Raw genomic sequence first — 24,029 nt, 5'->3', positions numbered from 1 at the left:
AAAATAAAGACAACATATGCAGCTCTTAGGGAAGTAATTCTTTTGGCAGAATTTAAAGATTCAATTCCTTTGGTAGTGAGAGCTCATGAGAAGGAACAGACGGCTCAAATGGTAAGACAAGAAGCAGAGATAGCTGATGATTTTGAGTTAGTGCATAGAGCTAAACTTTTATCCCGTCACCCTAGAAAGTGGGAAGGTGAAACACAGGTGGGTAGTCAGGGAAGAGGAGGAGTAGCTGGAAATTCCCAGAAAAGTTTTTCTCAGAATAAAAAGGAAGGTGCTGAAGGTAGGAGTAATAATCGAAAATTGGGGTGTTTTCATTGTAATTAAGTCTGTGCTGGAAATTACTGGAAAGTCTGTTGGAATCATTGGGGTGCAGAAAAGTTCTGGAAATAAAAGTACTGTGGCTTCTGAGGTTCAGGCACAGGAAAAACCAGTGGTGTGTGTACAGGTAGAACAGGAAGAATCAGTGACAGGTTAAGAATTGGGAATGTGTTCAGAATTTACCTAAGGGAATTCTGAGGGGCAAGTTGCAGAAATGTTTAAAGACTTTGTGTGTGAAGGGAAAGTCTTTCCATACCTACAGGGTGGAGTAGATAAAGATGTTAACATTTTAAGAGACACAGGGGCTATCAATCCTTAATGTTGAGATATAGTGATATTCGTTGAAGGGAGTATTGCAGAAGGTGGTAATAATAAGTGAGGTTCATGGAGATGCTAAATCTATTCTATTGTGGAAGCTAAATTTAAAGAGCAAATGGAAGGCTGGTGAAGCTATAGTTGGAGTGGTGGAAAAATTGCCAATTGAAGGGATTCAATTTATTCTGGGTAATAATTATAGCTAGATTGTAAATGCGGGTGATGGCTATGGTAGATGAGCAGTCTGTAGAAGTGTTTTCAACAGAGACGTTACAGAAGGAACATCCTGGATTGTTTCTTGATTGTGTTGTAACGAGATCAAAGACTCATTGGGAAGAACAAGATAAACAAGATAAGTAGGCAGTTCAGAGGCAAAAGGTGTCGAAATCCAATCAGCTGACACTGCATTTGATAGCATTGTTCAGGAGGAAGAAATATAGGAAAATGCAGCTGAAATGTTTAACTCACCGAGATTAGTGGAGTTACAGAAAATTGATTTGCATTTAAAACAGTTATATCAGGAAGCTTATGCAGAAACAGAAGCAAAATGTATTTTAGTATGTTATTATCTTCGGGAAGGTATTTTAATGAGAAAGTGGCCATCGGATCATGTCTCAGCAAATGAAAGCTGAGGGAGGTGCATCAAGTTGTTATCCCATTAGGGTATAGAAATTAGATTGAGGATTGCTCATGAAATTCCAATGGGGGGACATTTAGGAATTAAGAAAACACAGGAAAAGAAAGAGATATTTTTTGCCCTGGGTTGCATAAGGATGTAGCCAAATTCTGTAAAACGTCACATATAATAGGGAAACCCCAAGCAGTGATTAAGCCAGCGCCTTTAATTCCAATACTAGCATTTGAAGAACCTTTTACCAGGGTCATGATTTATTGTGTAGGACCCCTCCCTAAGACTACAAGTGAAAATCAGTACTTACTGACAAAAATGGTTGTGTCTACCAGGTTTCCTGAAGCGATATCTTTAAAAAATATTACAGGTAAGAGGATTGTGGAAGAGTGAACTACATTTTTTACAAGATATGGTTTACCTCAGGAAATACAATCAGATCTGCGGTCAAATTTCATGTCACAGCTGTATAACAAAGTAATGAACAGTTTAAGTCAACAACTTACCATCCGGGGTCACAAGGGGCTTTGGAAAGATGGCATCAAACTTTAAAAACTATGATAAGAAAGTACTGTCAGGACTGGGGTAGAGGAATTCCATTCTTGTTATTTGCTATTAGAGACGCTCCTAATGCATCAACTGGTTTTAGCTCTTTTGAACTAGTTTATGGTCATTAGGTCAGGGAGCACTGATATTGATTCATCAGAAATTGGTGGGTCAAAATTCAGAAACTATTCTCCTGGATGACGTATCAAATTTCAGGGAAAGATTGAACAGAGTATGTGAGTTGGCTAGGGAGCATTTAAAGATATCACAGCAAGTAATGAAAATGAAGGCAGACATAAAAGCAACAGCTCACAGTTTTGTTTCTGGAACGTGTTAGTTCTGTTGCCAGTAGTTGGTGATTTATTAAATGCAAGGTTTAGTGGACCTTACAGGACTGAAAAGAAATTGAGTGAAGTAAATTATTTAATAAATACTCCAGATAGAAGAAAGAAGCAGAGGCTGTGTCAAATAAATTTGCTTAAAAAGTGCTTTGACAGGGAAGAGGAACAAAAAGAGGTATTAGTGATGGTGGATGATGAGAAAGAAGTGCAGGACTCTGAAACTGATTTTCCTCTAATCAAATTGGATAATGAGGGGGTGCTTGAAAATTTAAATGAAATATTGAGTTACCCTTCCAAACAAGTGTCAAAGTGATTTGGAAAAGATATTGCAGTTACACAAACCCATTTGCAGGGATAAGTTGAGGAAGACAGATTTAGCTATACATGTTGTGTCTGTACAAGTTTCATCTTCAATAAGGCAACCTGACAAAGTTATCATACATACAAAAATAAATTGACTTTATGTTTCAAAACGATATCATTGAGTCTCGTTGCAGTAACTGGAGTTCGACTATTGTGCCAGTACTGAAACCGGATGGAACACAAAGACTGTGTGCGTACAATTGAAAGGTGAATGCAGTGACAAAAGTGAATTCCTAACCTATACCGTGGTTGGAAGATTGCATTGAGAAAGTGGGACAATTCAAATTTATCACAAAGACTTGCTAAAAGGGTATTGACAGTTAACATTGACGGAAAGAGCAAAGGAGATAACGGCTTTTGTAACATCAAATGGACGATATCAGTTGAAGTCATGTCGTATGAAGAGTGTATCTGTGGCATTTCGAAGACTGACAAATAAAGAAATTGTAGGTCTCTACAATTGTGCTGTTTATATTGATGATCTAATCGTTTTCAGTCAGATGTGAGAGGAGCATTTACAACAACTGGAAGAATTATTTTCTTCATTACAAGAAGCTAATTTGGTGATAAACTTGGCTAAAAGTGAATTTGCAAAAGCGCACGTAATATATCTAGGCCATACCATTAGATATGGTAAGGTGGCTCCGAGATATGTGAAAGTCAAGGCTATAGTTGGTTTCCCAGTGTCAACAATAAAACAAAACCCAAAATGGGCATGAGTGGGCTTACCGGAAATTTGTACTAGATTTCAGCAGTGTGGTTGTTTAACTTACTGAACTATTAAAAAAGAACAATAAGTTTCAATGGACACTGGAGTGTCAGAAGTCACTTGACAGTTTGAAAACTGTATTAACTATGACACCAGTTTTGGCAGTACCCAGTTATGTCAAGCAATTTAAGTTGGCTGTTGATGCGAGTGATATAGGCACTGGGGCCGTACTGTTACAAGAGAATGACGCTGGAATTGAAAAACCGATAGGGTACTTTTCACGGGAGCTGAATGTACAACAGAGAAGATATTCAACAATCTAAAAAGAGACTTTGGGTTTTGTGTTAGCATTGCAACATTTTGAAATTTATATTACAAATAATTCATCAAAAACAATTGCTTATAAAGACCACAAATCTTTCAAGTTTTTGGACAAATTTCAAGAGAAAAGTGCAAGACTTTTCAGGTGGAGTCTATTATTATAATCATTTAATCTACAGATTATACACGTTGCTGGTAGAGAAAATTTGTTCGCAAATGCTTTATAAAGAAATATAAAGAAATTTAAAGGGAAAATTGGACATTTTAAAAAAACCTGGACTGGCGTGATTTCTACTGATACCAAGGATTTGTGTATGTATATTGTTATGTTAATGCATGCATTTGGTAATGTAATAGGTAATAAGTATAGGAGATAGTGTGAGATGGGTTATTAAAAATGAAGCCGTCTTTTAAAATTATGACGGTTTATTTTTTAATCGGGAGGGGGAATGACATCAAGAGACATTAATGTCTCTCATGTTATTGGAAATTATTTTTAAAATGGGATTCTAATGGGAACTGTGTCTGTGTGTTTAGCTGTGTTTGTCTTAATTGGATTAAAGTCAGCTAGTCTGCATGCTTTGATGTATAGTAAAAAGGTTTGAAATGGTAATTAGATAAATATGGAGAAGTTTAGAAACATAAATGTCAAGGGGGCAATTTGCATTTTTAAATCAAGCATTCAAAAGAATGGGTTAAATCTTGCACCTAGCTAGAAGACGCCAAGGAAAGTGTTTATTTTTTTCAGCTTACTAATAAAATTGGTGGAAGCAAAGGATGGTATTGTTAAAATTAAAAGCCTAGTATTACAATTGAAAATTTACTTTCCAAGGAAAAGCTAGGTATAAACCGAAAGGAGTTTGTGTGTATAAGTCAGAGGCATTTAAAATCTAACCAGCCTGTAAGCCTACAACTGTGTCTGTAAAAGAACCAAATTTCAAGGAAACACATTTTGAATTTGTAAAGACAAATTTGCTTTGCCTGGTGTCCGTTTAAAGTCTATGGGTTACTGTTGCCTTGGTGCAGAGTGATTAATTTGGGGATTTGTTTAAAAGTTATTATGGTAGTAATTTGTAGTATGTGTTTAATTTGTTGTTAAATTAATAAATGTTTAATTTAGTTTTATACATAAAAACCTCGAGGCTCGGTGGTCTCATTCCTGAATTAAGAGCTGCATCTCAAACATACCAATTGAAAATATAGGTTATGACAGTTGTTTCAAGGTTCCCTCTGGGATTTAAACTCAGTCTTTACCAACTGCTGCATCATAACATCAGTAGAATCTTACTTTTGAATGCCTCCCACTAGTCTATCACTGATTTTCCTTCAAGTAGCTGTAAAGAGTCCATTTTTGCCAGATCACCTCTCAGCTTCGTAAAATTTGTCTTCCCTCATTTTAGAACATTTACTCCTGTTCTATCTTTGTTCTTTTCAAGAATGATGCTGTATTATGGTCACCTTCAGATTTTCCTACGAAGCCAGGCAGCTGTTATTGTACTTAAAACAAGTGAATGAGCAAGGCAAGTCTCCCTTAGATAATAAAAGCAAAATAGTGCATGTGCTGGAAATCTGAAATAAAAGCAAAAAGTGCTGGAAATACTCTGCAGGTCTGACAGCATCTATGGAGAGAGATACAGTTTACATTTCGAGTCAAATAGGACTCTTCTTCAGAAATGAAGGCACGTAGAAATGTGATGAGCTTTCTGCCCTTCAAAAGGGCGAGGGAAGGAAGAGTAAAAGGGAAGGTTTAGAATAGGGTAGCGAGCAGGAGTGATTAAATTACAAAGATGTCATGGAACAACCAGGAAAAGCAGTGGTAATGGTTGTAGTAAAGAAACAAAGTAGTTGGCTAGAGTGATGGGGAATGGCAGAATAAAGAACAGTTCTGGACGAAAGCAAAAACATGAAAGTCAAGAGTAAGAATGACACAGGGAAAAAACACAGAGTCAAATGGGGGACAGAGTTCATAGTCTGAAATTATTGAACACAATGCAGAGTCCAAAAGACTGTAAAGTGCCTAATTGGAAGATAAAGTGCAGTTCCTGGAGCTTGTGTTGAGCTTCACCGGAACACTGCAGCATGGTCAAGGACAGAAATGTGCATGTGACAGCAAGCTTGTATTCTGAAGCATGGTCATTGCCATTCTGCAAGATCATGCTTGCAGACTAAGCAGTCACCCAATTTGCATTTGGTCTGTCCAAAGGAGAGGTGAACACATTGTGCATAGTGAACACAGTATACTAAATCAAGTGGTAAAAGTTTAAGTCACTGCTTCACCTGGAAAGTGTGTTGGGGCCTGAACAGTGAGGAGAGAGGAGGGAAACAGACAAGTGTTATACCTCCTCCAATTGTATGAGAAGATGCTGTCAGGAGGGACGAGGTGTTGGGGGTAATTGAGTAATGAACCAAGGTGTCGCAGAGACAAGTCACCCTTCCCCCTGGGCAGGATTCCACAGTGAATTTGGCAACGTATTGGAATCATCATGTACTACATTGAAGTGTGCTTGGGCAGTGTATCACAAAGACAAGTTAGAGCACAGGAGGTTTGACGGGAGCATAACGAGGTCAAAGCGGTAAATTTTAAGGAGTGCCTTTCAGAAGGAAAGGGAGCTGGAGAGGTGGAGGTTTAAAGGATAAATTCTAGAGCTTAGAGCAGAGGCAACTGAAGGCATGGTTGCCAATGGTGGGCAAAGGAAATGGGGATGAAAATGGAGCCAGAGTTCAATCAAGGACCAACAAGTGGCATGATAGTGTCCATAATTCTTCACAATTTCAGCTCCCAACTTCAACCATTTGCTATGGGTGGGTGAGGTAATATGCTTTGTTACAGGTGCTCCTGTGCAACTACTTTTAAAGCAGCATTTACAAATATTGGAACAAGCACCTCTCCATCAACACAGTAGATGAATTCAAAGCAAGTGGTGAGGAAGAACAAATATAAAAAACATTGATTTTCTCTTCTAAGCATTGCCAGGAAACACTAATTTCTTGTGTGGAGGACTGCAACAACAAAATCGGATCACAGGAACATACAGCTATAGCCATGGAAACCTGCAAATACCATCCACTGCTCAAAAGAAACTCGAACGTGATTCAGTGACGAACGAGATAATGGCACCTACAATTTTGCACCAAACTGTTTCTGCAGAGTTGGGGAGTTGCAAAATGTAAGCTAAGTTTGTGTCAAGATGATGGAGCAAGGGACTCCATATCATTTGGGCAAGTTGCCCAAACCTCCTCTCCAACAGCTAACAGCACAGCAGAGTGGCCATTACTGTGATTAAGTACAGCAGTCTGTACTAAGCTCAAGAACATCCATTCTTCACCTGCACAAGTACTTGCACCTGCATTGTCTCAGATTTTCCTGCGCACATGACATCAAAGGTATTCTCAGATCAAATGGAAAGGCAAATTGTTTCTTATTTTATGACAGGAGATGTTTGGGATCTCCCTCCTCCAGTTGCACTCCATAATATAAATGCCCTTTCCCTGGGGAAACTAAGTGCAGGCTGGCAAAAAGTGTGAGCCTTTGAAATGTGCTATTGGGTAACTAGAGCTGATTTCAGTTGAGTTAATACACAGAGCCCAAACCCTGTGCTCCCAGTTGTGCAGCCAATGCAGACTCCACATAACACACAAAATCAAACACAACAGCACTGGACAGGAAATAAAAGGGGGAAGAACAAAACACTCTGTCTCTTTCCTGAGACAAACAGGCAACAAAAGAGCTTGGAAAGACATGGTGTCATTTTTATCGCCAAACATTTACCCTCTGGAACCATGGATTAACCTAATGACTGAACAAGTTTCAATGCAGAGCAATTGCCTCACAGGCAAAGCAAGAGCGTGAGAAAGATTTACCATTGTGTAAACATGCCTCAAGTCAGAAGCACTTCTCTCCTGGTGAGTGAATTTTGGATCATTTCATGACAGAGGAAGCTCCACAGTTGCAGGGGAAGTAACCCAGAACTAGCCTTTTCCGTATGCGATGGCTGACAGAAATGAAGCCAAGAATCTTCTTGATCTGACTCCAAACCAGAATGTTTGTGTTCCCTTATTCCAAGGCTGCATCTTAACAGTGCTACCCAAAAAGTTCCAAACAATTTATCATGATAGGACTTACTCTACCTTCTCTTCACAACTTCAGCCATTCAGCCTGGATGAAGACGAAGCGATGGGGTAGCAATTTGTCAGCAATATGGCATGTTTGCTACCGACAAGACACTTCATGCACAATTGGCGGGAATATGCTTGCACAATTGGCGGGAATATGCTTGCACAATACACAAGTACACAAATGTGCAAGGCTGTTAGTGCTGTCATACTTTACTACCTCAATTACCCCATTTAAAAACTTGACTTGAAAAAGCTCATATCTTACCCCCATCCTGCCTGAAAAACCCGGTCCCACAGAATACTTGTATCAGACTACCCACAGAGAACTGTGGAGGGTAACCAGAGAAGTAGACTGCAGTATTAAAAAAAGACTATTTTTTGGTTCTCAGTCAGGCAATGTCTTGACTTTAAGATTCTCATTCTTGTTTTCAAATCCCTCCATGACCTTGCCCCTCTCTACGTGTCACCTCCTCCAGCCCCACAACCCTCCTCTAACTCTAGCCTCTTGTGCATTCCCAATTATAAGGGCTGTACCATTTGTGGCCATGCCTTCATCTGCTTAGACCCCAAGCTCTGGAATTCTCCGCCTATATCTCTCCGCCTTTCGACCTCTCTTTCCTCATTGAAGATACTTTTAAAAACATAGCTCTTTGACCAAGCTTTTGGTCAACTGATCAAATATCTCCTCATGTGGCTCAGTGTCATTTCTTCTTCAATAATGCTCCTGTGGAGCACTTTGGGACATTTCATTACATTAAAGGCACTATAACAATAAAAGCTGTCTGTTTATGAGGTTTTGGGGTTCACAAGTATAGTGGATATCTTCTGTGCATGAAAGTGCATGTTGTTTGAGGGTAGGGGGTTAAAGAAAAATCAGGGCCAAAAGCTTGCGAAATTGAATCATTGATATTTCTGTGCAAATCTCATATCCTTCCCTGGTAATGATTTAATGCAGGTTTATTTTTCACTTCAAAGAAATCTGACAAACAAAACGTTTCCAAATTTAAATGAAAATTCCTTTCCTCGGGAGCCATTGCGTTCATGTCAGTGATAGGTTTAGACTTCTGACGGATACTGTAGATTAAAGTAACCGTAACCATGCAACTACCGCTGATTGGCATAAAAACTCATCTGGTTCATTAATACCCTTTAGGGAAGGAAATCTGCCATCCTGACCCAGTCTGGCCTACACGTGACTCCAGGCCCACAGCAATGTGATTGACTCTTAACTGTCCTCTGAAACGGCCCAGCAAGGCACTCCGTTGTAGCAACTCGGGATGGGCAACAAATGCTGGCTTGCATCCCATGAAATAAAATAAACATACGGTCAAATTCAGAACAAATTATATTTTTATATGGCGCCTTTAAGGTAATGGAATATCCCAAGACTCTTCACAGGGGCAGAATAAAATAAAGTATGACACTAACACTCGTAAGGGAGATATTGGGTCAGATGGCCAAAAGCTTGGGAGAAGTTGTAGCTTTTAAGTACCACCCTAAAAGAGGAAAATTCAACCCAAGCCATGAGGGGTTTTTTTTAAATTCACTCATGGGACATGGGCTACACTGGCTGGGCCAGAATTTATTGCCCATCCCTGGGTGGGATTTTCCGCACTCACCCACCGCTGGGATCTTCCGGTCCCGCCGCAAGTCAACGGACTTCTGGCTGGGGCAACACCTCGCCCACAGCAGGTCCCCAGCCAGAAAATTCCGGCTCTATTTGCCTTTGAGAAGGTGCTCGCTTCCAACTTCAGACTAGTTTGGAAATCTACCCCCACCACCCCCGTGACTATCAGATGAGAATTTGTTCCAGGTGACTGCGTAAAGATGAAAAAATGTTCTTTCACATTTCACAGCTCTCATTTGTTATTTGTCCTTGTCAAGCAACATGGATTAATCCAGTCAAATCCATGAGTTTCTTCAACCATCATATCTCAGAATAGTCGGTTTATTCCCCAGTGATGCATTTATATGCACTGAAGGAATTAAAATGAAGTCCCTGACATTTATTCCCATCTCTAAAATAAATCAAGTCAGGCATACAAATGCATTGCATTAAAGCGGATTCCATTAGTTAATGAAATAAAAGTCCTCACCTCGACAAAAATCCATCAGGATCAGCACTTCCCAGACCTCTCCAGAGCCGACAGCTGTGGTACTGGAATCGATATATCCAACAATGTTCTTGTGCCCAGCCAGGTCCCTCTGGAATACAAAGAATACTTGGTCACAAGTGGGTTGTCACTTTTTTTTATTAGCATCATACTGCTGTCCAAATAATCATTTAAAAATAAGTTATGATATAACGATCAAGTTGTGTGTGTGTTGATCTAAGCCACGGCAAGCAGTAGAGCTATTACATCTGGCCGCAATATCTCAGGGATCGGGATGTCAGGAAAGAGTGAAAATGAGCCAAAACTCCTCTTTCTGACTGCCATCCAGCAACTTCATCCTGTGGGTACGTGGGCTTCAGTGAAAGGTATAACTGGCTCAGTTGTGGTACACCCTGCAAGTAACAGTCTGTCAACATTTCTGTGCCCACATGAGAAAAACAGCTGTCTGGACAAGACAGTTTAGAGTGGTTGCTGGTAGAACAGTATTGTCTGCAGGAGTCAGCACTGTCAATAGAGGACAGAAGGAAGCGAAGAAAAAGAAAAAGGGAAAAAAGGGCTAAAACCGCCGTTAGTGGTGCACCAACACAGATTAACGGCTCCCAGTATCATTCTCAAATTGTTTCTGCCACACAAACTGAAAACTGCCATGATATAGAAAAACAAAATCTGTTATATTTGAAAATTATTTTAGAACACAAGTTATTCAGTAAGATTTTATTTATTTAATAATGTATTTTTTTTAAGCCAACTTACTTCTCTTGAAGCTTATTCTTATTCACCAGTGTCTGGTGGTCAGGATGCGACACCAGGGACCAACGAGAGAATGCCACCAACCTACTGCCTTGTAATGGACAGCAGCTGGAAAGGCATTAGCCAAACAATAGAATGGGACAGCAGAGAGGAGATATGCTCATGCAGGAGGGGATGAGGACTAAGAATTAAATGAATGCACGAATACAGTGGCAAGAGAGAGAGAGAGAGACACATGCAGTTATTTCCTGTAAGAGCATTAAATCTGCAGTAAGAAAAAGCTGTTCGGCCCAAGGGGTCCACTCTGTCCCAAATGGACAATGATTTTTTTTTTTGCCATGGATTTCCCTCCAAACACTACTAATTATTCTACCGCAGACTTTCCTCCCATCCCCATCACCCCTCTTTTGAATCACGGTTCTAAGTGGCACAGAGTTCTCCCCTGTCACCTTTTGCCCTACTATATTCACGTCCAAACCAAATAATCTCCAACTATAGACTAGGATGATATTCGGCACTTGGTATATCATAACCATCTCCCATGCAAAGGCAAAATGCCTGCAAACATGTGCCACTCACCATGATTTGGATCTCTCGCTTGCAAACCTGGAGATCATGTTCATTGTTGACATACATCCTCTTCAGTGCACTTTTAACCCCATTATGAGTCTTTACCAAGAACACGATAGCAAAACCACCTGGGAAATAAATAAGCAAAAACTTTATTATGACAAGTTCCCAAACAGAGTCCCAAGTTCTGTATTGCACACATTGGCAATTTCTCGCACCAAGCTATCCACTGGGATTTTCAACACCCCCCCTAGCATCTCTGATTCCATCATGATCTCACCTGGGAAACTATTCTGAATATGTTCAGACTGACAAATGGACTGTGAGGGTATTTTGCATCAAGCTTCTTCAACATTCCTTACTCAAATCTAAGTGACAAAAGCAGATTAAAACAGTCATACCATCTTTCCATCTTAGATTGTCAGAATTGGCTTCCACATTCAACGGTATAGTAATGAGTGTGCTTGAACGTAGTTTCATTTTATTTGATGTAATTTGGGATGATTCAGAGATGTACTCATGCCAGCTGATTTTTAAAAAAAATCAGAATGCCCAGCACAATTTACCTACCATTTCATGCTTTGAGCTCAAGGCTCTGGCAGGAATTTATCATCCAACATGTCTGGCAACCCTCCGTCCAAATCCTTTTCAGACTGGACACATGTAGGTCTCATTGGCACAAGTCAATCACCTGATTAAACATCTGAAATAGGCCAGTGTCAGGCAAATAAATGGTGAGATTCTGAATTTTATGACAAGTTCAGTTACCCAAAAGCAGAACATTAAGAATGCTGAAAATTTGAAAAGAAAACAGAAAACACTGGAAATACTCAGTATCAGCGGAGAGAAACGGAGTTCATGTTTCAGGTTTGTGACCTTGCATCAGAACAGCAGAAAGTTAGAGATGTAACAGGCTTTAAGCAAGTGCAGAGGTCAGGATGGGGGTTGGTAGGGGGGTGGTGGGGAGGAACGAAAAAAAGAACAGCAGCAACAACTTATATTCATACAGCGCCTTTAACGTAATGAAACATCCCAAGGCCCTTCACAGGAGCATCTTAAAACAAAATATGACACTGAGCCACGTGAGGAGATATTCAGACACATGACCAAAAGCTTGGGCAAAGAGGTAGGTTTTAAGGAGCATCTTAAAGGAGGAAAGCAAGTTCCTGAGGCCGAGAAGCGTAGGGAGGGAATTCTAGAGTTTGGAGCCAAGACAACTAATGGTAGAGCAATTGTAAAGGACAGATATCCCAGAGGGTTGTGGGGCTGGAGAAGATCACAGATGGCACAAATAGGTCAGAAGCGTGGGGAAAAAAAGGGCGGAAACGATCTGCCTGGATTTTCCCCTGATTTGTCATTTTCAATACACTGTAACTTTTCAGTAACAGCAGCCCACTTTGTTGTATAAATGCTAACTAAAAACCTGAACAGTAATGTTCCCTGCATTAAAAAGAAAAATCACAACACTTTTTAAGAGCTAAACTGAGAAAGCAGCATCAGAGACTAAACTAAATCACCACATTGACTTTTACCAGCTTATAACCAATTTGAAAATGAGTGCAGGGCTGCGTCAATTTTTCTGCCTGATTATTCGTGATCGTATTCAATACCTCCCCTATTCATTAATCCTTATCTAGTGGGACACATTACAATCCACAACTTCATACCAAGGTGGTCGACAACTTGATACAGCACAAGTATCAGATAATCATCTGTCAAAGCTTGAAGCTCTCGAACTCCCAAATAACTCCACCTCTCTCCTTGTTTTAAGACATGCCGTAAATCATACCTCCTTCAATAAGCCTTTGGTCACCTGTCCTAATATCTTATGTGGCTCAATGTCAAATATTGTTTGATACTGCTTCTGTGAAGCACCTTGGAAAGTTGTATGATTTTAAAGGTGCTACTACATAAGTGCAAGTTGTTGTTGAATATCCCAAGGTTGTGAAAAATTTCTTGAAAATGCAGTTCACTGCTGAAGGCTGCCCAGCCTGTCTCCACAACAATTCTGCAGGAGTCACACACCAAACAAGTGGAGGCCCCTTTACCTTGCCTCAACAGGAGAACGTGCTACAGCCACAATTGGAGTGGAATAACCCACTAGGCACAGATTTAACAAGCCAGAGAATAGTGTACCAACCTCCTTGAGAAAGCAATTGTTATGATATGGCAGTTGGCAATTGCTGGGCTGACCAAGTCCCAAAGGGAAACTTGGTCAAGCTATTACAACGATTTGCAATTTGTATTTATTACGAGAAGGTATGTGTACTGAAGTCAGATGTAAAGATTCCACGACTACTTTAGGAGATCTTAAATATTAAATTAAAACATTTGCTAATGTCAAGAAAACAAGGGGTTGTAATATTTTTCTCCTGGTAATAACCCCTTATATATTTTATGTTCGGGAAGTCAGGTTGTATTTGGATTAAGAGCTAGAGTGACGGCAAGGGTCTAAAGTTCACAGTAAGAAATTGTTTTGATATGTTAAAGAGGAACTTCAATCAGAGTTTTACATAAAACAAATACAGGGGTGTTTTTGAATTGCGTTGTTGTTGTTCAGAGGGGGATGGATATTTGCAGGTTATAAAAAGATGTAAGAAAGTGAGGTAAAGATAGGGTAAACTCACTTTCACAGCCATATTTCCTTCCTCAGTGACTGTCTCCATCTCCGACTCACCCCACATGGATTCCAACTGAAGTTCCATCCCTCATGTTTCGAACCCACCCAGGATTACAGGTATCTCCGGGACATACAACGCTCATCGGACTGCTGTTCTCGTCGCATCCTGAGATCCACACTCAGTGCCATGCGTTGTCATATGAACACGCTCGACCTCTCCCTCCAGCAGCACCGACTCACCCTATCTCTAAGCTGTCCTTGCTCCCAGTTTAATTTTATTCTTCGTCTCATCCGATGCCTCAACAAGAAACTTGGTCTCTTTCTTTCAGGTGCAAAGGAACGCAAGCTCCAACAACTCATCGACACCAACACCCATCCAGGACCCTCCACCCCTGCCTGTCCCTCTGTCCCCAACCCGTCTTCCAATCCCAGCCCCGGCCGTGTATTCACTATACCCCCTGACCTTCCCCTCTCTGATGCTGAACGTTCAGTGCTCAGCAAAGGACTCAGTTTCAAACCCTCACCTCAATGAATTTCGGGCTCGGCACGATGCTGAACTCTTCTTCCGCCACCTTTGTCTCCGTGCTCACTTCTTGGTGCAGCAGTCCTCTCCCTGTTCAATGGATCCTCTTACCTGCCTCCAACATTCTCCCTCCACCTGGACCCCACCCTCTGGATTCTTACTTGTTCTTGGTCTTTTCATTGAGAACTGTTGGCTTGACATCAGTCATCTCAATTTCTCTGCTCCTCTCACTCACTCTAACCTGTCTCTTTCTGAACTTGCTGCACACCATTCTCTCTGGTCCAACCCTGACTTTGTCAGCAAACCTGCTGACCAGGGTGATGCTGTTGTTGTCTGGCGCACTGACCTCCACCTCGCAGAGGCTGAGCGTCAACTCGCAGACACTTCCTCCTACCTCCCCCTGGACCATGACCCCACCACTGAACATCAAGCCATTGTTTCCAGGACTGTTACTGACCTCATCTCCTCTGGAGATCTTCCCTCCACAGCTTCCAACCTCATAGTCTCCCAACCTCGGACAGCCCACTTCTACCTCCTACCCAAAGTCTGCAAACAGGACTTGCTGGCAGACTGATCGTGTCAGACTGTTCCTGCCCTACAGAACTCATTTCTTGCTATCTTGACTCCATTCTCTCTCCCGTTGTCCAGTCTCTTCCCACCTACATCCGCGATTCCTCTGGCACCCTACATGATATCAACAATTTCCAGTTCCCTGGCCCCAATCAGCTCCTCTTCACCATGGACGTCCAATCCCTCTGCATCTCAACCTCCCACCGGGAAGGTCTGAGGGCTCTCTGCTGCTTCCTCGAACAGAGGCCCGAACAATCCTGATCCACCACTCCTCTCCTCCGTCTGGCTGAACCTGTTCTCTCTCTGAACAATTTCTCCTTAAACTCGTTTCACTTTCTCCAAATAAAAGGTGTGGCTATGGGTACCCGCATGGGCCCCATTTATGCCTGTCTCTTTATGGGGCATGTGGAATATTCCTTATTCCAGTCCTACTCAGGCCCCCCTCCCAAAACTCTTTCACCGGTACATCGATGACTGCTTCGGTGCCGCTTCATGCACTCATCTGGACTTGGAAAAATGTATTAATTTTGTTTCCAAATTCCACCCCATCATCACTTTCACATGGTCCATCACTGACACTTCCCTTCCCTTCCTTGAACTCTCTGTCTCAATTTCTGGTGACAGACTGTCCACCAATTTTCAGTACAAGCCTACCGACTCCCACAGTTACCTCGACTACAGCTCCTCACACCCCACTTCCTGTAAGGACTCCATCCCATTTTCTCAGTTCCTTCGCCTCTGTTGCATCTGTTCTGAAGATGCCACTTTCAAAAACAGTTCCTCTGACATGTCTTTCTTCTTCCTTAACTGAGGTTCTCCACCCATGGTGGTTGACAGGGCCCTCAACCGTGTCCAGCCCTTCTCCCAAGCATCTGCCCTCACACCTTCCCCTCTCTCCCAGAACCATGATAGGGTCCCCCTTGTCCTCACTTATCACCCCACCAGCCTCCGCATTCAAAGGATCATCCTCCACCATTTCTGCCAACTCCAGCATGATGGCACCACCAAACACATCTTCCCTTCACTCCCACGTGGCATTCCACAGGGATCGTTCCCTCCCTTTTTAATCCCACCTTCCTGCACCCGGCCCATAGCCCTGCAGCTTACAGCACTTAAGGTGCAGATCCAGGTACTTTTTAAAAGAGTTTAGAGTTCTGTGTCTACCACCAACCTGGACAGCAAATTCCAGACACCCACTACCTTCTGAGTAAAAAAGTTCCTCCTCATGTCCTCCCTACACCTTCTGCCACTTCTCTTGAATCCAAGTCCCACCAAGAATTCACCACCAAGGGAAACAATTTTATCCTCTCCACTCTATCTCTTCCCCTCATAATTTTGTACACCTCAATCAAGTTACCTCTCAGTCTTCTTTGTTCTAAGGAAAATAACCCCAACATATCCAATCTCTCCTCGTAGCTACACTTTTCTAACCCTGGCAACATTCTTGAAAACCTCCTCTGCACTCTCTCCAGAGCTATTACGTCCTTCCTGTAATGTGGCGACAAGAAACTGCACACAATACTCCAGTTATGGCCTCACCAGTGTTTTATACAATTCCAACATTATTTCCTTACTTTTATATTCTATACCTCTGCCAATGAAGGACAGCATTCCATATGCCTTCTTTACAACCTTGTCTACTTGAACTGCTGCCTTCAGGGACCTGTGTACTTGTACGCCAAGATCTCTCACTTCATCTACCTCTCTTAGTATATTCCATTTATTGTGTAATCCCTGTAACTGTTTGACCTCCCTAAATGTATGACCTCACACTTCTCTATGTTAAAATCCATCTGCCACATTACCGCCCACTCCACCAACCCATCTATATCGTTTTGGAGGTTATGGCTATCCTTCACACTATCCACTACTTGGCCAATCTTTGTGTCATCTGCAAATTTCCCAATCGTGCTCCCCATGTTCACGTCCAAATCAAGGGTCCCAACACCAAACCCTGTGGAACACCACTTGAGACAACTTTCCATTTGCAAGGGCATCCATCGACCATTACTCTTTGTTTCCTGTTACAAAACCAATCTTTTATCTAGTTTGCCACTGAATCCCATGGGCTTTTACCTTCCTGACCAATCTGCCATGTGGAACCTTGTCAAATGCCTTGCTAAAATCCATGTACGCAACATCCACTGCACTACGTTCATCAACCCTTCTTGTCACTTCATCAAAGAATTCAATCAAATTTGTGAGGCACAACCTTCCTTTAGCAAATCCATGCTGACCATCCTTGACTAGTCCATGCCTTTCCACATGACAGTTATTCCTATCTCTCAGGATCGATTCTACTAATTTGTTCAGCACTGATGTAAGACTAACTGGCCTATAATTGTTTGGAATTTCCTTTGATCCCTTTTTAAACAATGCCCACATGTCCATCCTTGGCCTGCTGCAATGTTCCAGTGAAGCTCAACGTAAACTGGAGGAACAGCACCTCATCTTCCGACTAGGCACTTTACAGCCTGCCGGGCTTAATATTGAGTTCAGCAACTTCACATCACGAACTCTCTCCCTCCATCCCTACCCACTTTCCGAACCCCCTTTTACTAATTATTTATATTTTTTTAAACATATTTTTCTTTTCTCATCTATTTCCATTATTTTAAGATGTATTCCCATCCATTGTTTCATCTCCACCTTTTAGCCTATTTCGATCCCTTCCCCCACCCCCACTCGGGCTGTCATTTGCTCGTCCGGCTTTCTACCCTTAATGTCACCATTAGCACATTTCTTAGATAATATCACCACCGTCAACATCCCTTTGTCCTTTTGTCTATGACATCTTTGGCAATCTCTTCTTTGCCTCCACCTATCATTGGCCTTCTATCCAGCTCTACCTGTCCCACCCCCCTCAACTAGCTTATATTTCATCTCATTTCTATTTTTCCTCAGTTCTGATGAAGAGTCATACGGACTCGAAATGTTAACTGTATTCCTCTCCGCAGATGCTGTCAAGACCTGCTGAGTTTTTCCAGCTATTTTTATTTTTGTTTCAGATTTCCAGCATCCGCAGTATTTTGCTTTTATATTATAAAGATAGGGTAAGTTTGTTTTTAGCAAGTCTAAGAGCTAATGTAAAGAACAATTTAATCAAGTCTGGGAAGAAAGCATTTCCAAAGAGACTGTTTGAGACAATGGAGAGATCAAAGGGAAGGAATGCATATAAGTAAATACTGAAGCCTATGTGAGGGGGTAGCTGCTTAGATCTCCCAGAAGACAGCAGGGTAGTTGGCCAGAACTCCCAGAAGACAGTGTGAACGAGGCCAGACCTGAAGACCCAGTTGCTGTCAGCCTCAGAGGACAACACAAGGAAAAAGTACTGTGTGATAAAAATTACTGGACTTCTATAGATTCTAAAATCTATTAGGATAGTTGCTGAACAGAGAAGGGGAAGGTCAGCTCTGAGGGTAGATAAGTTAAGATTTGTGGAACTGTTTTAAAGTACAGTTCACTGTGTGAAGCCATTCTTGTGTTTAAGTGTGATTGTGTTTTTTTTTCCCTTTACTCTTTTAGTAAATGTTTACTTTACTATAAAATCATCACAAGTAGTTGGGGGCATCAGTTTCAGATTTTCAGGACCATTCATCATACTATCCAAATTGCAAAAACCGTTTTGGCAACTGTTTCAAATTTCCCTCTGAGCTTTGAGCAGCTCGGTATTTACCATCCACCATGCCATAACATTGACACAAGAAAAGAAAACTTAAACACACAAGATTACAGTTATGTGGCTATATTTAATCTTATAACATTCCCCAAAAGATTTCTCCTTAGCCAGACTCGCAAATAACCACCCTTTTTCAGGCAACAGTCCCTACAGATTCTTAATCTATAAAAAATCCAGTAATATTACTTCAAAGCACCCACTGCTGGTACAGGGCAGGTACTTCACAGGGACTTCTTTCTCCCTCTCACTCGACAAAGGAAATCCAAGACTTGTAATAAAACCTTGCTTTCCGGAACAAACAAACACTTCTCTGGGTTCACTGGAGGCTGCTTAATTCACAGATTTTCCCTTGCACAGCACTCACTTCAAGATCACGTGGCCACCACCTCATACAACTTTCAATCTTTCCTTAAATATGTTTTTTTCTCTTTCAGCTTTAAACCCATTGTTCATAACTTTCTTTGGAAGTTACCTTTCCCAGAATATAAAAATCTTTCATGTTGTCTTTGTGGCCCTTACTTTTGGGAAAAATAAACTTAATAACTTTGCTTTATTCATTTATGATCTTTGCCAATTGTAAAACTTTCTTTAAAATTCAACAGCCAAAAATTCAACTGATTTATCTCCTGCTGCAAATTCCTATTCATGCTGTATCTACTGGTATCCCATCTTAACTTGTTCATCTCCACTTGAAAATGCCTGCTTTTACACCAAACCCTTTGATGATTCAGTTTAGTTAAATCAGTCACATGCAAACACAAACATACACACAGCCCCCACAAGCCTGCTTCACAGTAATATTGGGAAAAATTATATTTTCTTTACACAATGTGAGCACTGACTGTAGCCACAACCACCCAAAGCTTGATCACTAACTACCTGGTAGCAGGTACTTTATAACATGAATATTTCCATTAATATAATGACAAAACTTGAAATAAAAGCACTTCATTGAATGTAAGGTGCTTTTGGATGGCCTAAGGTTGTGAAAGGTGCTATATAAAAAGAAGCATTTGTTTTACTTCTTTGACTATGGATATTGTTTTGAAACTGAACTGGATCAGTCACTTGAATACTGTGTTTCCAAGAGCAAGTCAAAAGCTGGGAATTCTGTGGGGAGTAACTCACCTCCGACTCCCCAGAGTCTGTCCCCCATCGACAAGGCACAAGTCAAGAGTGTGATGGAATACGTTGCACTTGCCTGGATCAGCCCAGCCCAACAACACCCAAGAAGCTCAACACCATCCAGGATAAAGAATCCCATTTGATAGGCACCCCAAGAACCACCTCAAATATTCACTCCCTCCACCACTGACATACAGTGGTAGCAGTATGTAGCATCTACAAGATGCAAAGCAGCAACTCACCAAGGCTCCTTCAACAACACCTTCCAAACCCACGATCTCTACCACTTAGAAGTACAAGGGCAGCAGGTGCATGGGAACACCACCACCTGCAAGCTCCCTTCCAAGCCACACTCCATCATGACTTGGAACTATGTCATCGTTTCTTCACTGTTGCTGGGTTAAAATCCTGGAATTCCCTTCCTAACAGTACTGTGGGTGTACCTACAGCAAATGGACTGAGAAGGCAGCTCACCACCACCTTGTCAAAGGCAATTATGGATGGGCAATAAATGCTGGGCGAGCCAGCGACACCCATGAAAGAATGTTTAAAAAAATGTTGATGCGCTAAACGTCAGGAACCATGATTAAAATAAAGGTTTGAACCTTCGAAGTAAGAATGGCCTAAGTTCTCTTGCAGAATCTGTTCATTTCCAAGGACAATTCCCACTACAATTCCCTGCAATGATCCCTGACACAGTCACATTCAGATCAGACAACACCACAGATGCTGCTTCCAACATTAGCCTGGATCAGTGGCAAGAGATACACAGGTGCCAAATTCAAAGTGACAAAATGATTCACCAGGGTAGTGCTGACAGCAGGCAGCAATTTGTTCTGCCACATGACATGCTGCTCTGAATAACCAGACATTGCTCCCTGCCAGGAGGCAACAGCAGGTGCATCACTTCAGGACAAAGCTAGGAATGTACAGGATGCTGGAACACAACTAATCTTCAATACCCAAAGGTCACTTCAAAGCTTTGCTTTCCTCAACTGACTGGGATGGTGCAGCACGTTTACAGCACCTCAGCTCCCTCACATTAGTCCTCCAATCTCACTTGACTAGAGATTCTAGAACCAGGGGTCAGGGTCTCTGGATATGGGGTCGGATATTGAGAACTGAGGAGAAATATCTTCACAGTGGAATTCTTGACCCAAAGAGCTGTTGATGCTCAGTCCTGGAGTATATTCAAGGCTGAGATTGCTGGATATTTGGACACAAAGGTATATTGGTGGCAAGTGGGGTTGAGATGGATTAGATGGTGGAGTAGACTCAAGGGGCTGTGTTGTCAGCTTCTGCTCCTATGTTCATACATTGTTATTCGAGATATGTTCATGTGTTGAGCAAAATGAACAACACAACCATGAACATAGCTTCAAAAAAAAATTACAGAAGAGAATGATGTTGACCACTGGATATAATCCAGGCCTCTCTTGTGGGTTTGATTCTTGCTGGATTAGGGTTCTGTGGCCCATACAAACAGGAACCAGTGGACAGCAATCAGGGACATGACGAGATTCCCCTTTCTTAATGCAGGTACACACAGACCAATTGCAGCGCCCTGACGGTCACCCAGGGAACACTGGCTAACTCAGAACACACTGCGGATCGAACCTAGGTCCTTCACAATGCAATTATTCACTCAGCCAGCAGTGGAGCACCATGGAATAAGAAATACTTATTTCTGTTTATTACAATTAGCGTAACTTGTGATAACGAAGCAACAACTTGCATTTATATCCTGGCACCAATGGTGGAACAATGAAAATCAGGGGTGTACAGAAGACCAAAATTGGAGCAGAACAGAGATGCAAGGGGGTTGGGTGGGGGAATAGCGGGGTTGGTGTTAGGGCTAGAGAAGCTTACTGAGAAAGGGACGAGTGTTGAGGAGCTTACTGAGATAAGATGAGAAAGGCCATGGAGAGTTTGAAAAGAAAGATGAAAGTTCAAAAAAATATCTGAGGCATTTCTTGACTGGGTGTCAATGGAAGTCAGTGAGCACTGGGATGATGGGTGGACTGGGTTTGATTCGAGCCTGAATACTGGAGCTCGAGTTTTGGATGAACTTAATTTTAGAGAGGGTGCAAGGCCAGCCAGGAGAGTGCTGGTATAGTCAAGTCTAAACATACAGCATTTGATTCACTGCACACTGCTCAAAACATCTGTTCACCAACACTGTGTCACTTCCTTTGTAGGCACTGGGCACTTTCCCACCTTACAAAATGCACTTCAATACCTTGGTGCTATGGACTCCTGAAACACGGGTTTACTCTCTTCAGTCTGAATCACTGACCTGCCTTACATTGGCAACCCTCCAACTGGTTTGTGGATCCCCAGGTGCAATCATTCCTCTTGCCTCCAAGCACCTGGTCAGTCTGCAGGGGTCTGACAGTACATTTCAATTACAAAATGAGAACAGAGGCATCGCTCTTTCAGACCTCACAATTCTGAAGTACCTTAACTCACCTGGCCTACACTGGTCAAAATCCAGAATCAGCATCATTTCATCTTCTTTGTGGATCTGCTTTGATTTCCCAAAAGAGGTGATATGAGACAGGACGTGTTTAAGCAGCAAGTACTTAGGATCTAGAATGGACTGCCTGACAGTGTAGCGCAAGCGGATTCAATCATGGCTTTCAAAAGGGAGTTGAATAATTATCTAAGAAGAAACAAATTACAGGGCTATGGCGAAAAGGCAAGGGAGTGGAACTGGCTGAGTCGCTCTTGCAGAAAGCTAACATAGACACAATGGGCCAAAGAACCTCCTCCTGTGCTGTAACCACTCTATGATTCCCTAGCATAAACGTACAACGTGAACTTTAAGACAATAACCAACTGGTTCATATTGACAAACCAGTCTAATGCGACAGAATCCTGTGAAGAAAGGAAAGCTGCAAGTCAATGCCAGTACTGGTTTCAGAGCTAGTCCATGTTTGTGGTGTATTTTTAGCGTCAGTCACAAAAGTAAAATTTTGGGGTAGCTCTGCAATTGGTACTTAGCCAGGAAAGAGGAGAGGAAACAAAAAAGTGCACTTCTCCCTAACAGTTACTCAATGTTCTGTGCTGGAAATCTCATGGGGGGGTGGCCATTGTTGTGATAATGACTTCAGCAATTCTTTATTTCATTCAGATATTCCTGGAATCCTTCTTTCATGAGCTCCAATTTAAACAGGTCTCAGCTATCAGGTAAGGATACAATGGCACAAATGTGATTCTGCACGAGTCAAATATGCTTGGCACTGTACTACCTGTAGCAGAGGCCTGTTGGGTTGGAGAGCCTGGCCAAATAATGACTTTGGGTCAGTGTGTCGCTGTGCAGTGTTGAGCCTGTACTTTAAAATGCTGGGAGCTAGCTGTGCTGACTCACTGCTTCACAAACAGTTAACTCCGAATTTAGACTGGCTCCCCATCCATCCATCGCTGTTTCTTCTCTTGTGTCACTTGCATAAGCGGTAAGGCAAAACATGTGTTCAGCCGAACAGCAACATATGCATATCAATACCTATGCTATCAAACACAGGAGAGAACACCAACTGAGCTACATTTACAGTCATTCTGCCCTCATCAACAGAGGCAGAAAGTAATAAAGATTAAACATGGATGCAATCCTACAGCTGACAGTCCTGATGGTTAGGTTTTATACTCAGCAGAATAAAGACAGCATTCACCAACCTGTCAACTACAGAGAGTGCCGTAGCCATTTCCATATGATAAACGGTTTCAACTTCCAACTCAGCAATTGCACTCATGCTCGGTTACAGGCTGAAACCAACCAAGAGATGAGAAGATAAAATGAAGTAATGTTTGCCAAAATGACAGTGACTGTCTTGATTTTTTCAGTGACCCTGCAAATCTCCATCATTCTCAGCCCAATGAATGAATGGCAGTCAGAAGGCACTGTGTAGCAATGGCTGAGGAAATGCCTTTGAGAGATTCAGCTAAAATTCTGCCAGTGACCAAAATAACTAACCTGCTGAAAATTCATTGAAGAGCCCTCGGTTCCTAGAATTGGCCAAGAAGAGTAATTTAAAAGGAAATTGGCTAAATATTTGAAAAGGGAAGAGATAAAATAAACTCTTGAATTCACGACCTCGGGACATCCCAAAGCACTTTCCACTCAAATAAGTACTTGTGAAGTGTGGTCACAGTTGTAATTTGGGAAACGCAGCAATTTGAGCACAGCAAAGTCCCACAAACAATGAGATAATGATCATATCATCTGTTTTAATGTTGATTGAGGGACAGATAATGGCCCAGGATTCCGGGGAGAAGTCTGCTGTTCTCCAAAATAGCGGATGTGGGATCTTGTACATCCACCTGGGGGCTCAGATGGGGCCTCTGTTTACCATCTCATTCAACACAGCAACTCAGAGCGTTTAGCACATCCCTGGTACTGTACTTCGGTGCCATCT

General features: G+C 41.9%; 1 protein-coding gene across 5 annotated transcripts in view; it reads right to left on the bottom strand.

Moving 5' to 3' along the window:
* The window catches only part of LOC121290207 (AP2-associated protein kinase 1-like), a 135,269-nt gene that overhangs the window by 96,030 nt on the left and 15,210 nt on the right, over positions 1-24,029 (bottom strand). For all 5 annotated transcript variants that reach the window (XM_041210487.1, XM_041210490.1, XM_041210489.1 and 2 more), the window contains exons 2-3: positions 11,107-11,225; positions 9,760-9,868 (exon numbers count right to left, since the gene is read on the bottom strand). In XM_041210487.1, coding sequence (XP_041066421.1) covers positions 9,760-9,868; positions 11,107-11,225 — 228 coding nt within the window. The remainder of the gene's footprint in view (positions 1-9,759; positions 9,869-11,106; positions 11,226-24,029) is intronic.

The sequence above is a fragment of the Carcharodon carcharias genome, chromosome 17, assembly GCF_017639515.1.
Source record: "Carcharodon carcharias isolate sCarCar2 chromosome 17, sCarCar2.pri, whole genome shotgun sequence".
Classification (NCBI taxonomy): domain Eukaryota; kingdom Metazoa; phylum Chordata; class Chondrichthyes; order Lamniformes; family Lamnidae; genus Carcharodon; species Carcharodon carcharias.
The sequence above is the reverse complement of the archived record's forward strand: the minus strand, read 5'-3'. Positions and strand labels throughout refer to the sequence as shown.